At 35.2% G+C, this 16,808-nt stretch overlaps 1 protein-coding gene across 1 annotated transcript in view; it reads left to right on the top strand.

The window, feature by feature from the left end:
• The window catches only part of FBXL17 (F-box and leucine rich repeat protein 17), a 500,732-nt gene that overhangs the window by 339,576 nt on the left and 144,348 nt on the right, over positions 1-16,808 (top strand). Inside the window, exon 7 of the mRNA XM_090276546.1 lies at positions 6,324-6,400. Coding sequence (XP_090132672.1) covers positions 6,324-6,400 — 77 coding nt within the window. The remainder of the gene's footprint in view (positions 1-6,323; positions 6,401-16,808) is intronic.

Below are 16,808 nucleotides of genomic sequence, written 5' to 3'. Positions count from 1 at the left end.
GTGAGCATAAAATTATATTATTATAAAAAATAATTCTGGTTGCTTTGGGGTTTTTTGTTTGTTTCTTTTCTTTTTATTCTTTCTTTTCCTGAATACTTTGGAACAGGTTTTCTGGCCCTTTTCAATATTCTAAAGGAGTTTATATATATATGTATTCAACAGCTGTTACTCAAGAATTTACAATGGTTGCATTTTTTGTTCTCTTTAGAACCCTGCCAAAACAATAAAAGCAAGAAATTAATCTGAGGGGAGCAAGTTCTGAATAAACTAAATATATTTAAATGAACCTAGGGCATTTAGGCCCTCCTTGTATAGAGAATGCTGATGGGAGGCTCCAGGGAAGTAGGTGGTTGTTCTGTGTTCCATGAAAGTTAGACTAGAATGCATGTCTTCTGATTCTTTATTTCCTCTTGTTAAGACATCTCCCTTTATTTCTCAGAACTTGATGTTCGTGGGCTACTTTTAACAGTAGTTTATATTCTTATGCATTTTTCCCCTATGCCATTTTTCTTTTTTAAATTATATTTTATTGATTATGCTATTACAGTTGTCCCAATATTTCTCCCTTTCCCCCCTCCCCCCAGCATCTCCCACTCCCTCAGGCAATCCCCACACCATTGTTCATGTCCATGGATCATGGGTATAAGTCTCTGATTACTCCTTTCCCTATACTGTACTTTACATCCCCATGGCTATTATGAAACTACCTATTTGTACTTCTTAACCCCACTCACCTCTTCACCCATTCCCCAGCACCCTCCTCCCATATGGCAACCCCAAAACACTCTGTATCCATGATTCTGTCTCTGTTCTTGTTTGCCTAGTTTGTGATTTAGATTTAATTGTTGATAGATTTGCATTTTTCCCATCTTATTGTTCATAGTTTTGATCTTCTTTTTCTTAAATAAGTGCTTTAACATTTCATATAATAATGGTTTAGTGATGATGAACTTCTTTAGTTTTTTTCTTGTCTGGGAAGTTTTTTCTTTATCTGCCCTTAATTCAGATGATAGCTTTGCTAGGTAGAGCAGTCTTGGTTGTAGGTCCCTGCTTTTCATGACTGAATATTTCTTGCCAGTCCATTCTAGCCTGCAAAGTTTTTTTTGAGAAATCAGTTGACAGTCTTACGGGGTCTCCCCTGTCAGACACTGCTTTTCTCCTGTTGCTTTTATGATTCTCTATCTTTAAGCTTTGGCATTTTAATTATGATGTGGCTTGGAATGGGCCTCTTTGCATCCATTTTGTATGGGACTCTCTGTGCTTCCTGGACTTGCATGTCTATTTCCTTCACCAAATTAGGGAAGTATTCTTTCATTATTATTTCAAATAGATTTCAATTTCTTCCTCTTTCTCTTCTCCTTCTGGCACCTCTATGATGCAAACATGGACCTCTGAAGTTGTCCCAGAGTGTACTTATACTACCCTCATTTTTTTTTTTTTATTCCTTTTTCTTCTTCTTGTTCTGATTGGTTGTTTTTTGCTTCCTTATGTTCCAGAGCATTGATTTGATTCTTGGCTTCATCCACTCAACTGTTGTGTCCCTGTAAATTGTTCTTTATTTCAATTAGTGTATCCTTCATTTCTGACTGGATCTTTTTTATGCTGCTGAGGTCCTCACTAAGTTCCTTGAGCATCCTTATAACCAGTGTTTTGAACTCTGCATCTTTTTCTGGAGTTTTGATCTGCTTTTCATTTGGGCCATGTTTCTTCGTCTCCTCATTTTGTCAACTTCCCTGTGTTTGTTTCTGTGTATTAGAGCTGCTTTGACTCTCGTCTTGGTAGCATGGCCTACTGTAGTAGGTTTCCTGTAGGGTCCAATGGCACAGTGTCCACTATCACCCAAGTTTTGTACTCAGGGTGTGTCCTTTGTGTGGGCTGAATACACCCTCCTCTTACAGTTGAGCTTTGGTTGCTGTTGTCAGGTCAATGGGAGGATTTACCCAGGTCAGTCAGCTGCAGGGATTGGCTGTGACCATTTACCACCAACCTTTGCTCTCCGTAGTGGATCAGATGTGCAGGGGCAGGGTGGTGGTGCTCCAGGGTGGTCTATAGCTGTCCACTGGGTGTGCTGGCCCCAGGGTTTCATGGGTGGTGCAGGCCAAGGTCAGTCCCCACCTGTGTTTTGCCCAGAGCTATCCTGTCTGAGCTATAAAGCAGTCTGAGATGGCTGCTACTTGTGGTGGGCTTGGAGGTTCCCAGGTGAAGCCAAGCTGTGAAATGAGGCTGTGTGCTGATATTGCTGGGCCTGGGGCTTACTGAAGCTAGCAGTTACTTGTTTGAGATGTTTTAGGAAGTTGTTCAGCAGGAGCCAAGACCAGCCATTTATATGAAGAAGCAGCGTGGGTGGGGCCATAAATTGGGTGGGACAGAGTCTCTGTTGATCTCTAAGGTGGGTCAAACAGTGTTAGCCAGGTTGATGTAATCTCAGTAATGACACCAGCTTACTGGCTCAGTGACTTGGAGGAGGGCTCACCTTCATATGAGACAACCTGGTTTCTCCCTGTATACCACTGGTGCCTTTCAAGCTGATACCCAAGTGCTGGAGCTCAGAGGGAGTTAGACTGAGCAGGTGAGTCCTTGTGTGGGGTTTTTAAGGGGAACTACTTGGGGCTCCAGCAATTTCTTCCACCCACTCAATACCCACTGTTTTTTTAAGCCAGATGTTATGGGGACTTATCTTCCTGGCACTGGAACCCAGGACTGGAGGGGGGAGGGCCTGGTGTGGGGCTGGGTCTCCTCACTCCTGAGATATCCCTCCCAAATTTTTATCCACCACACGTGGGTGTGGGGCCATTCTGTTCCCCATCTGCACCCCTCCTACCAGTCTGGATGGATGTGGTTTCTTTAATTCAGTAGTTGTCAGACTTCCATGCAACTCAAATTCTGATGGTTCTGACTGATGGTTGTTTTATATTTTAGTTGTAATTTTGATGTGGTTATGTGAAGAGGTAAACTATGTATATCTATGTCACCACTTTTACTTGAAGTCCCACCATTTTCCTATATTATGAGTTTCTCTTTAATAATCATATAGATTGTTACTCTCCCTAAGGGTATCATTCTTTTCCCAATTTTTATAACTTCTTAGGTTGTCGTACATGAAATGGGAAATCTTTAAATGTATTGACCCATAGAGAATGTCAGTCATATGGTATTCTGAGTTTTGTTCTTAGGGCTGGTGGAGAGAGGGGGTGGAGAAGAATGTGGAATGTTTGAATTCTGGATTATGAGTTTAGGAACTCATTGCCTGCCCCTAGGGACAAAGTATAGTTTTTCACTGAGAATAATACACATTCTACTATGTGATATCTGTGAATAGGAGGAGATAGAGAATCAAACATTTTAAATGCAGTCTTTGGTTCTAGCACTGTCCTTCTTACTTACAAATTATCGATTTGTAAACATTTCTCTCTCCTATTGCTACCATTTTTAAAACACCCCTTTAAGAACTTACACAAACACCTGTAGATTAAGTAATTTTAAGTTTAAATGATCACTAAGCTTTAGTTTAAATAATTATTAGGCATCACCACCTTGTTGGTTGCTTGCATGCAGTATGTACAGTGAGTTGGGAAATGCTCTGATGTTAATACGCTATAGGTCATGACTAGAGCCAGGATTCTTTTTAAAACACAGTAGAATTATTTAGAGTAATGTGGTCCACAGACTTGTGTTATATTAAGTACTTCTGTAAGTGTGTTTTAGAATGGGCTCTAAAAGTTTCAGGAGAAAAGGACAGTCACCACCCATGGACTGTCGTAATGACCATCTATCAGTATAGGTTGCAGGGGACACTAGATCTAGACTAATCACAGAGCTTTAGGTGCTAGCCAGAGACGTGCTGCAGGCTTCCATTTCCACCAATTTGTAGTAAAAGGATAATACAAACCAGTTCTATTTTCAACTCTCGAAACAATGGCTATTTTAACTATTAATTTGAAACACTCAATTTTGTTTTAATATTAAATTAAGAGTTTTAATCCATATTCATAGAACTTGGGGTTTCTTTTCTCAAATATTACATCAGTAAATGATGTGATATTTAAATTTTAAAAATGTGCTACAAATCTTCTAAGAATTTTTTTTTCCTTTGTGAATTCTTATTTGAAGAGTTCTGTGTTGTACATAACTTCTAGCATAATGTAATTGAAGGTATTTATAAAACTGTATATAACTGAACTTTCAAAAACAGCAGATTTCACGTAAGGTTTCTGCAAAGGGTCTTATATTCTTCTTTTTTGTCTACAAGTTACTTCCTACTTACTTCTAATCATGTGTTATCTCTCAGTTACTGCCTCTAGAGTAAGCTAAGTATATTTGCAGTATCTATTCATAATAACTTCTTTGTTGTGTAGGGAGGAAACCTGATGCTCATGGCCTTTCATCAGTTTTAGGACAGTTTTCATCCAGTGATTGATTATCTTGTTTTATATGAATACTATTTCCTGTTGCCTATGAAATAGCATTTGATCTAGCTTGTGCAGTAAAATCAATTTGTGTTATTTGCTCTTTGTAATTTGCTCAGTGCGTCTTTAATGTTATATGTGCTTCTAGCGTATTTAATATAAAATCAAGTGACAGGAACATAAATAGGGAATTACATTTTTTTAGTGTTTTTCATGATAAAATATAAAAATGCATTTTTAACTATTTGAAAAAAGCAGCAGAACAAAATTAATGATATGAAGGTTATTTCTGCACTAATTTATTTCATTTTGTGGTGGTCATCCAAAATATTGGTTCTGATAACATTTTTTGGTAGGTGATAGTGGGCAATGAGATACGTATCTCTGATATATTAGAAAGTACTCAGACTTTTGTTTTAACTACTAAAGATTTTGTAATCATCTAGGGACTTCATTATTTGCATGTGAAAACTAGTTTTTAAGGTTATATGTTGAATATGGTTGTTGCCTGTAATGTTTTATTTTTTATTTTATCCTTTCTTTTTTCTGTTTGTTAAATGTTACATTAAAGCCAAATGACATGGAATTAGGTTTTTGAGTTTCTCTTCATAGTAAACTGTATCCAGCATAATTACATTCTGTCCATGTTTTATATTTTCTTTTGTAGCTATGAAAGTCCTTATCGATGTTATCATAATTTTTAAAATAGCCAAAAGAGAATGTTTATTCAGTTATTTGGAGTAACTTTGAAATGTTTACCATTACATTAAAACAATATTTTATAAAAATATATTTTAAAGAAATTTTACCTTTTCTATAACTAATTTAACCTTCAATAATGAATTATGTGAAGTAAAATTGTATAAATTTTTCTGACATTTTATGAAGATACCTACAAATAAGCCAGACAGCAAATAAAATATCTGAAAGACAGAGATGGATACTCAGTAATTTTTTTGATGGATTATACACATAGGTATCAAATTACTTGATTCTTACTTCCTAGAAAAGGTTAATGACTGTTTTTTGCTTTTACCCTTTTACTTAACTGTTATTTATAAAGATTGAAACAGGGACTGCACTGAAGGATGCATGTGCCTATGTGTCACTATGACTGTACAGGTTTTTTTCTGATATTATGGGGAACAGAACTACCAAATGGACAGTGTTGTTGATCATTATTTTTAAAGTTCATCCAATTCTGTACTACATGTTCCACTAAGGCTATTAGAGCAGAGTGTACCATTTGAAAACCTTTTAACTTAAACCAGAAAAGACTATAAATCTTACATATCTATACCAATGTTATTTAAATGGCCTGTACCTATGCAATAATTCACTTAAAGTATTAAGAACAAGCTTTTTAAATTAAAAGATTTTAAAGTTCTTATGTGTGCATATTTTTATTTCTATACTCAATGTTATAGTTTTTAAAACATTTTATGTTAAATAAAATTTCACAAACACATGTGTTTCATATTAATAATAATTGAACCATAAGCAATATTACCATCCACCTGTAATGACCATCCATGTGTAGTCTACGGTTTTGTTATAATCATTTTTATATTTTATTATATAAGTGACATGTTTATTATGTAGCATGTTTACTAGTCTTTTATTACCAAATGTAACATTACTCTTCTAGGAATATCTCTTTTTTTTTCATCACTTTGGCTTTAAAAGATGCACTAGTCATAAATGTATTTAATTAAAGTCATTTAGGTATTAGAGCACTTGAGTTTAAAGCAGGGAATATAATACCTTTTCCTGAAGCACCATGAAAGGAGTTTGCTGAAAGAAGAGTGCTATGGCATTCGTCAAATGCTAACCTCTTCTTGTTGTAGTCTGGCCAAACTCTTGCTAATTTAACTTGAAACGCAATAGTGTAACTCAGCACTTTTTTGTGTGTTTCAGGTGTGTGGAGGTTATTGCAAAGGAAGGTCAAAACCTGAAAGAGCTGTATTTGGTATCCTGTAAAATCACAGATTATGGTATGTAATAAGTCATTATTCTAATCCTTTTTAAGAATAAAAAGTTACAAAGTTTTGGAAAGGTTTTAAAAAGAAATCAAGAGCAATATCTCATAAAGACTTTTTATCTTTATTTGGGCTAACTCCAATTAGACCAAAATAAAATAATGAAGAAATTATGAGACTAAACCAGAATCATGTACATGTAGTATATCACTTTATCACCACATGCAATCACATACACATGTGCACATACACACTCAATGGGATTAAAACGTGGAGCTAAAGGTGTAAATAATGAAAATAAACATCAAGATAATTAAATATTTGTTATAATAAATACAACCAAAAATTATTACATTGAGTTGATTTGCTTAATTTAATGTCATGTCAAGTGCATTCCGGCTGATGTTCCAAATGCCAAATTCTTAATGCTTTAATTTTTTTAAAGCATTGGAAACATTCATGTTTAGATATAGAGTAAAGGAAAAAATATACATTTGTATGCAACATTTTAAATTATCTTAATTTTCAATATCCCTTTAAGGTGGAGAAAAACCATGTTGTTTTATAAAAACACGAAAGGTATGAAATAAACAAAAATAACCTAGTCTTTCCTTTTTTATTTAGGATTATGTTTTTTCTTATTAATTTGTGTATTTAATCTAGAGTTTTAGCCAGATATTTGGCTTTCTGGAGACTGAAATGGTTTGCTTTTCTCTTTTCTGATAATTTAATTTGTTCATTTATATTTGAGAACGTGCCTTTTACCTTGAGGGAAACGAATAATCTGTTGTTTTTATTATTACTGTGACTCCAGTCCTCGGATGTTATGTTGACCAGCTGCCCTGAGTAGGAGGGTTGTATTTTATCAGCTTCTAAATTCATCCTTTGGAAAAACTCTACTAAAGCTATAATTTAAAATAACATTAAAAAGATTTGGCTTAAAAATAACCCTGATTTCTTTTCATAGTTCATTTTTGAGAAAAGTGAGTGTGTCTTACAGATTTATCCATAATGTTTCTGGGTTTTTGTTTTTTTCTTAGCCATACCGTGCAAAAGGAAAGTTCTGATATTTTTTTCTTTCCTTGTAGTTAGTTTTCTGGTTTGGCTTATTGTATTACCACTTAGATACAGTAACTCTAAAACTTCCGATATCTCCCTATTGTCTAGGCCTTAGAGGGCTTTTTCTTCCCAATGCAGGGCATAACTCAGTACCTGCGGATTTGTTCATTAATTAGTACAGTCATTCATTCCAAACTCTTTACAAATGGTTTTTACCATTAGTCCTCTGTCTGCCCCTCCAACTTTATTTTATATTTCTTCCCCTTACCTATTCACTGCCAATGTCAGGTTGCTAATAGCCAGGAGAGCTGTGGAATAAGTTCCTTAGAAAGAATCCTTCAAGGTCCTGTAGTGCAAAATGTTCCTGAAATTACACTCTGTTCCAGCACCTGTTAAGTTAGCCAGTGCAAAGAAATGTTCCAGAAGATACGGAGAAGAGAAAAATCTTTGCACTTGAGACAGATCAGGGATCAAGTTCTGTCTTTGTTCTTTGGCCTTCACATTTCTGAGGCTCAGTTTCCTTATTTGTAAAAGGGGGGATTAATGTTTGACTTCATGCTCCTGTACATACCAGACATTCAGTTTAATGAATTAGCACAGTATATTTTACTGCTAAACATCGCTTTTCCTACAGAAGGGGGATGGAGAAGAGATTAACAAAAATTTTTTTCATTGCCTTTCCTTTTGTAAGTCTTGGAGGAGGTCTCTTGTTTTGTTATTGTTGTCATTGTTTATTGTTAGTGATAGTCTTATGTTCTGGTGTTTTGAGATTTTTGGGTTTCTTTTCTTCTCATGAGGTGAAATATGTGAAAAACCTTATACTTTACATTTTTTCATATCTTTGAATTATTTAGATCAGTGGTTCTCAACCCTCTCTGTACATTTAGAGTCACTTGGGCAATTTCGAAAGCATGCCAGTGTGTGAGCTTTACTCAAGAATCAGAATATCTAGGAGGTAGGGGCCCAGGCAACAGTTTTGTAAAACCTGCCTGAGTGATGTTAATGTTAGCCAAAACTAGGAACTGATTTAGAACAGGTGAGAGGAACCAAAAATGAACATTTGCGGGACTTACCCACATGGTGACAGGAAATATGATTTTTTTTCATACCTCAGTTCTTCCAACTTTCAAGGTCTCTGTCCCACCCTGTCTCTCTTCCTTCTTTCCTGCAGTTTTTAGGCATTCAAAGGGGATGTGGTGAAATTCTCTGTGCATTTTTTGGTTATGTTTTTCAAAATGTTGGGGCGCAATTGAGGATGAGGGGAAAGGTCCATAGATTATGAGATTGTAATATAATTGCTATTTGATTATAAAATTTAAACAAATGGGTGAAAACTTGTTCAAGCTCATCTCTCTCTTTTTTGGTACCATGCCAATACACGCAAATAATTTTTGTCAAAAAGACAGCAAAAAGGATTTTTTTATTATAACCAGAGAAACAGCATGTTATTAAAGTAACTGCTCTGCTAGGGGAGGCTGTCTGTGATCCCTTACCCTTTGTTAATTACAAATTTTAAGAAGGAAAAACTCATTACTCGTTTTTTCTTTAACTGGATAAATAAAAACATATCCTGTAGAACTTCATTGGAGCTACTTAGAAATTGTAAAATTTGATGTTACCCGATACTGGGAAAATTTCACCATTTAAGGGACTACTCCTACTTCTGCTTCCTGTTGCTTTACTCATATTCCGGCTAGTTAGTCTCCTCTCCTCTCTACATGGTGCGTGTTTGTACATGCTTTCAGTACAGTAAACTGAGACTTGACATTTTTTGCATGATATATTAATTTAGAAACAGCTTGCCTGGCATATCATTTGTAATTTTTGTCAAGATTCTCACAGATGTTTAATGTGGTATTATAATACTAAGCAACACCTGGCCAGGCTGTTATGAAGTTATGCTTATTTTAATTTATATTTGATATAGTTATCATGAAGAAAGCTGTCATTCCAATAGGCTTCTTATTCCTCAAATTGAACATAGATCTTTATGGTAAGGTATAGCAATTATAAACAAATCACTAAGTGGCACAGCTAGATGGGAAATACAGTCTTGGAAAATTGTTCCCTGAAGAAGAATCTAATATTGTCATTCTTTTTTCACTGAACAAATATGTTACAGGAAGTACTGTGGGAAAAATGTAAACTTAAGACTTAGAGATTGTGTTAGAATTTCAACTTTGGCTCTTCTTTCCTTTGTGACCTTGAGCAAGTTACTTCACCTCTTACTTTTGTCATCTGTTAAGCACATGATAATACTCACATCAGAGGTAGTGAAAATGAATATAAAACATCTGTGTTGTTCCTGGTGATATGTGGATACTCATACCAGTGAGCAGTTCTTATAATAAAATCATCTCTTTTTTAAGAAGAAGAATCAGCCCTCCTCCTCTGAGTGTGGCTTTTTTGTTTGTGGGAATTATTATTTACAAACTTGACCTATATTAGTCTATCCCTGTCTAGCTGACTTCTATACTAAGCTCTCTAACTCAGGTTCTTATCAATAGGGAATAATGAGAGAGTTATAGTAAAAAGTTTAAAATCTTTAATTTGCTATGTTAGGTTTCTGCCCTATCTCTTATGTATGTTACCTTCATTTTTGTTTGGATAATTTTCTCTTGGTTCCCCTTATGCTTTTCTTTGTTCCTATTATAATTTGTCAGCTGATAGTTTCCAGCCTACCTTTCTGCTCACCTTCAAACACTTTTCTGTTGAAAATTCTCCTTCTTTGGAAAAGTGTATTTTTAGGATCCAAAGGCAGACAAGGAGTAGATATCAACATGGATCATCCAAGCCTGTGGAAGTCAGAACCAGCCTTTCTCTTGGGCTGCAGGGCACAGATGTGTGGTGTAATAAATGAAATGGATGAATAAAGTGCAGATCTCTATTAGAGGTCTCCTAGTGAATTCTACCAGTGTGACCCTGTGTCAGGGGGCAGATGTAAAAAGGCCCCAGGTTTCTTTCAGGATCGTTATTACATTTCTTTCGATTTTAGCACCCCTGGAGGCCCTAGAAATAAATGCTAGAGGACATCTTTTGTCTTCCCTTCTCCGGTTGTCAAGTAACCGTTAATTAAAGAGGATTGCAAACACTCAACTACTGACAGCGGTGTTTGGGGCCTGTAGGGTCGCTGACACCTACAGGCTGAGCCTGCCCTGCTCCTCCTGTGCCTCTGTCCCTCCCACAGGCCCTGGGGCTGCGCCCCTGGGTGCTCTTGGCTAGCCCTAATTCTGCCGGTGCAAGTGCTCTCATGCCAGATCTGGGACTTCTAAACCTGACCCAGAAGCTTGCCAGAGAAGCTTTGGATTGCTCTGGAGTAAAGGTGTACAAAGTCAGTGAGGTCACTGTTCCCACAGTTGTCATTTCCAATGTCACTGCAATTGGCCTGCCACATGGCAGACATGATATATATTCATTATATCAACAAATACTGATTCAGCACCTACTATGTGGTGGGCTCTGTGGTAGAAGCAGGGCATGTGTAGTTTCTGCATTCCTGGAGCTTTCATCCTTGCTTTGGTGTAACCCATGCCTCACCCTGGCCTTACTGAACTTCTAAAACTATTGAAAGATTAATAGGCTGTACAGTACATTCCCAACTTCTTCTTGGTATAGCAGACCTCGTTAGCTGTTAATTAACCCAAAACTGGGACCCAGGATACGTTATCAAAGTAATAAGCACATTGGAGAAGCAGAAAGAAAGCCCAGCAAGCATTCTGGGTTACACTAGTATCAGGAGTGCTTCATCTTTTCTTGCCAAACCAACACTGACAAATTATTCAAGAAAAAATAATATTTCGCCAAAAATAATTTTGTTCTTTATTATATCATCTTATTTTTTAAAAATATTATTAGATATGCATTACATACAATGATCTTCCATTTAAAATTAAATTCTATTTTTTTCCTTTTATGTTTTGTTCCATTTTCAAGTTGTATTTCAAAGATTGCTGGGTAAGGTTCAACTCCTTTTGTCAGCAAGAATAACAGTTATCAAGTGGCGGAAAAGAACTTTAGAAAATAATTTGCAAATCAAAAGGAATATCTTATTGTTTACTGTTGATAATTCAGGTTTTCTCCATTCTGTCATTTAAATATGGATAGCTTATATTGTTTCTAACAAAATAGTACTAAATTGCTAAATCTATTGTTTCAAATTTCCCTTTTTTATGTGTCCATCTTAAAAGTTATTTCTCTTCACTTCTGCTTCTTTATTTTGTTCCTGATGTTCCTCTTTACTGAATTTATATTGAATTTATGTGTCTGCTGTTATACTTAGCAAGTATTATGCTCTTTTCCTCTTTTCTTCTCGGGAATGGTCATGATTTTCACCAAATATTTGAATTTAATTATAAATTTTTCTAAATGCTTTTCTTTGCTTGACAACAAAGAAATTGTGACTTCCTTCCCTGTTTCTTGTGTCATCCTAAAAGTGCAGCTATATAACCTTGAAACAAAAGACTGAACAATGAGAATGTTTATCAATGTGTTTTGCCATAATAAACTGCAGATCTCAAATCTATTTAGAAAGACCTCTTAAAACATTTCTTCAGGAATAACTCTCCTGTAACCAATTCAAAGGCCAACTCTAGCTTCACATGAAATAGTTTTTTCTTTTTTTAATTAAGAAACTTTGTAATCTATATTTAAAAGACAAATGGAGCAATTTCTGTGTGCTTGCCCCTAAACTTTCTTATAGCTCCAAAGATGTTGTTGCTCCAAATTAGTTCAATTTTTATAACTAAATACTAAATTTCCGTACTTACCTGAATTATTAACAAATATTAATGTTCAAATTTACTTTCCTCAATAATTTTAGCGTTTCTAAAATATGTTCCATTTTAATTAGCTGTTTTAACATAAATCTTGTGGAGTCCTTTTATAGATAAAATAATTTGTTTCAATAACATAGTCATTTTTCACAGCGTTCCTATCTTTAACCCTCATTGCTTAGTACCCTTGAGTATGCAGACTAAGCATTTGCTTTCCTTTTACTATGCTGTGGTATCAATAGAATCATTATTTATTATTATCAGTATTATATCACTGATGAGTAGAGAAAAAGGGGACTGCAGTGAACACCAATAAAACTGCAATCATACTAGATTTCTAATATTACACACAGGAAACAACTTCCTAACATTTAAAATGTCTTGAAAATTGATGTCTTGGGTGGTTGTGAGTTCTCTATTACAGAAGTTCTTCAAGCTGAGATAAGCTCTTGAGGGGGACATGGAAAGATGGAAGCATTTGGTTAAGGAATTGATCTGTATGATGTTTAAAATTTTTTCTAATCCTGGGATTTATTCTGTACTGGTTTTCTGTTTGTTTCATTCAGCAAATGTTTGTCGTCTGTGTGCTGGCAGGGTGCTGTGGAGAATACAGATAGGGTTGAGAAGTACGTACTCCTGTTGAGAAGGAAGATGTAAGCATTGAAAGTGTTGTCTAAAATATTAAGCAATATCATGGTGTCAAATTTTAAAGTGACCTGGTAAGATGTAGGGGCTCAGGATGACTGGGTCATCAGAGATTGAAGTCATTGGGAAAGGATTTGTCATGTAGGAGGAATGGAAGGACAGAGTGCATTTGAGGGGGTACTACCCCAGGAAAGGCTCAGTGCAAGAACAGGTGTTGGAAATGATGAATTTGTATGCATTGGTTAATCTAAAGAAAGAACAGAAATCAGCCAAAGTGATTACATGCACACACGGACAAATTTTGAAGAAACTTTATGAAAATATTCTAGTTGAAAATTCAGGGTAAGTTCCAACTTTCATTTATACTTTTCCTGTCGTATTCACCATTCCCATGGTAACAGCTTCACTTAACATGTATAAAAGGAAACACTACTTTGAGTTTTAACTACTAATTAAGTAACCAGTTCAATTGAAAGAAGTCAATATAAACTTTCAAAACAATGACAATGATAGAATAGTTAACATTTATTGGGTGTTTTCTTTGAGCATTATTCATTTAATCCCCTAAGTGCCCCATTATTAATATCCAAGCTTACAAATGTGGAAACTGAGACCTGGAAAGGCTCAGGTTCATGTAGTTTGTGAGTAATGGTGTGGTATGGATTTAGTATAAGTCATTTTCTTGCATTATCACTCAAAGGCCAGTGACATGCTTAGGTTGATTACTAGAAATATTTGCTGCACTTTCTCAGTTGTCAGAGTTTAAAAACGCAAAAATTTTATACTACCATGTTTGTCCATCTGAGTATAAAAAAAACAATGTCACAAAGTAGCTACCCAATGAGATCTAATTGTGTAGTTACAGAACCTAATAGATTTAATGTGCTTCCTCACATAACTTTGTTAATGCTGACTACAAATATTAGTTGCATGCTACGATTAAACAGCACCTAGCCAAAAGGTAGAAACTCTCGTTGATGTTCAATTTGTATTCACGTATTCAAGAAATGTTCTCGTAATAATTTCCAAACTGCATGTAATTCTTCTTGAGTTAAAAAAAATTCGTACATTCCCCTTTTAAATTACTACCAAAAACTTATGAAGGAAGAATAAATATTATTATTCTTTAATAGATGAGAAATTTGAGCCCAGACATGTTTTAATTAATTAGCAAACCTGAAACTAAAATCTCCCCACTGCAAATCATTTACTGTATTATGTCCAAATAACTTCTCAGGTTCCTCTGCTTTTCATATAGAGATGATCTCTTCATTTAAGTGACCCCTTAAAAGCAATTTTAGCCAACACTGAATGACAAAATTTCATAGCAATTTTTAAAAAATACAGATATTTCTAGAGATACACAATTGTAAACATGAACAATTTGTTTTCTTAAATTCATCTTCTTTAAACCTGGGCTCCAAAGTTCGTGGGGCCTGCCTCGGTTGCCTGTTACTGTTCTTCCCTTAGAAGAACCTCTTCCAAGATTGTTCTCTGCAAAGTCAAAACTGAATTCCTCTTCAGAGTAGCTTTACTGTGTCTTCTCTATGTTCTTTAGCTTTAGTGTTCCTCGTTTTCTGAGCTGTCATGAAAAATAGGAGCAGAAAGGGAGGAAAAACCCAAGAGCTGCATGCCTCCCTTAGAAGCATCAGTCCACATCTTCTCCACGTAGAAGTGCTCTCCCAGGCTTTTACCTTCTCTTTGAGATAATTTTGCCCTTCCCAGCTTACTAAATCTTACCCTGCATTATTTACTGGCTAATTAGCCTACTTAACACATTTGACATCTGATTTATTTTGAAAAACAACAGCAACAAAAACAAATAAACATCTGCCAAGTTTCCCATTATAACATGATAGAAACACTCATAGTAAAATATAAATTAAACATTAAAATAATTAATTCTGCTCTATCACTAGTTAGGCTCACATCATTATATTCACTAATATTGATTGATAGGATAAAGCATTACCAAAAGGTCTTTCTCTTTTCATTTGTCAGCAGGACTTCATTATATTAAGAACAACTTTTCTTTATCAGCCTTTTGGTTTATCTGAATTTAATTTATATAGGAATGGGAAGAATAATATATGATTCATTCTCTTTATTTACCAGTTTTCAAAATATTGATTTGGTTTCCATCATCTTCCAAAGATGAGCGATGAGGAGTTATTGCTGTTTAATTATCATTATAAACTCAACAATACATTTTTGTACAACAATACAAAATAGTCATTTTTCTTATTGATACTCAACTTTCCTATCTTTGGTAGTAGTAACTTCCTCACATTGGTTCCCCTACTTTTTGACATAGATTGATTCTGTCAAGATACACCACACTTACCTTACACATTTCATACCCAACACATAGCATCAGCCTTTCTTTTTTAAAGAACTCTGTTCTTTTTTGTTTTTTGTTTTGGAAAGTTTCACCTTCTAAGTCTATGCCATGCTCTGAATCTTGAATTTCCTGCCTTTTATTCCTCTAGTTTAAAGCCTTTTTTATATCTCATCACAAGTGCAACCTCCCATCACAGCTCAGCAACATCAGCCCAGGTTTTAAATCATCCTCATTGAGGGATTCCCAAAACGCTAGAAACTTCTAGTTCTTTTCCCCAATACGCTCTTAATACCCACATTTTCTCCTTTTGGGGAAGGTAGGGGTGGGACATGGGAAGGATTAGTTTTACAATTTAGCTACTTCAACTTTCTGGAGATTTTCTTCTGATTTTGTTCACTCAGATTTTCTCCATTTGTTTTAAGTAAGTGCTAAAATTGGACATCTTGGGCCCATTTGGAAATAAGTAGGAAAGTGTTCAAAATCTATGGTCTTACATAATCTCATTCAGGGCTTTCAAACTTCCTTATATTACAATGATAAATACCTTTCACATGTAATATGCGTGGTGAATTCTCACTCAGCTGACTTTGTCACTTAGTAGAATGACCAGCAGTCTGAATAACGCTGCTCTAGCTCAGTTTCTCCATCAGTGTTTAGGCAGGAATTGGATGTGTCAGTCAGTGACCTGCTGAGCAGTAGGCGAGTGATGGGTTTTCTTGGTGCAAAATGGACAGTTCTTCTCAAGGTAGAAGATGCCTGCCTTCCCAAGCTTGTCAAGTCCCATATATGGATCTTATTACCTGTGAAATAAGGGGTTAATAGTCTTTCCATTTCATATTTTGGGCAATAAGAGAATTGAACAGATTTTCTTGATGATTTTATTTTAGGAATGTTATTAAGGGGAACTTTCTTCTGAGGCAAAAAGGCAGTTTTGTTAATTTAATTTCCTAATTAAGTAAATCAAACTTACTTTTTAACTTTAATATTGAGCTAGTCATTTTAATCCTTCCCCTAAAACATTCCCTTGGGTTTGTAAGACTGAATCACCTAGAATTCATCTGTCAAACGTGTCTCTTTTCTTGGGTTTATCTGCATGACATTAAATAAATAGTTTGAACTTTTCAACTCTTCAGACAATTGTGAGAGTTGACGCGGCTGATGCAGCCCGTGTGTCTGTCTGCAGTGTGTGCCGATGCCTGAAACAACATGTCTTTCACTCAGGATGACAAGTGTGGGCAAAGAAAAGGAGATTTTAAAAATTAGAAGTAAAGAATAAACAAAAGAAAAGTCTCTGTGTGTTCAGGGAGTTGTAGTACTTTTCTATTTGTTATTATTTAGCCTTTTTAAATGAATTCCCTTCATGTGGATATATAATATATATTTCTCTTGCCAAGATACTTTTATAGGGTAAATAATTCTTAGGAGCAGAAAAAAATGATGTAGAAACTACCTAAGTACTGTTTGATTTTTGCTACTTATAGCATGTTTTTAATTATCTCTATCTCTTTATTAGGTAAAATTTTCTATTTTTACCCCCTTCCTGTTATCTCTTTCCTCACATGTGGCTCTACAATCTTCTCCAAGAAAGCAGACTGCTTTGAAGATA

This window comes from Furipterus horrens, unplaced genomic scaffold (assembly GCF_987537825.1).
Source record: "Furipterus horrens unplaced genomic scaffold, mFurHor1.1.pri manual_scaffold_5, whole genome shotgun sequence".
Classification (NCBI taxonomy): Eukaryota; Metazoa; Chordata; class Mammalia; order Chiroptera; family Furipteridae; genus Furipterus; species Furipterus horrens.
Note: the sequence above shows the minus strand (reverse complement) of the source record. Positions and strands in the feature narration are given on the sequence as shown.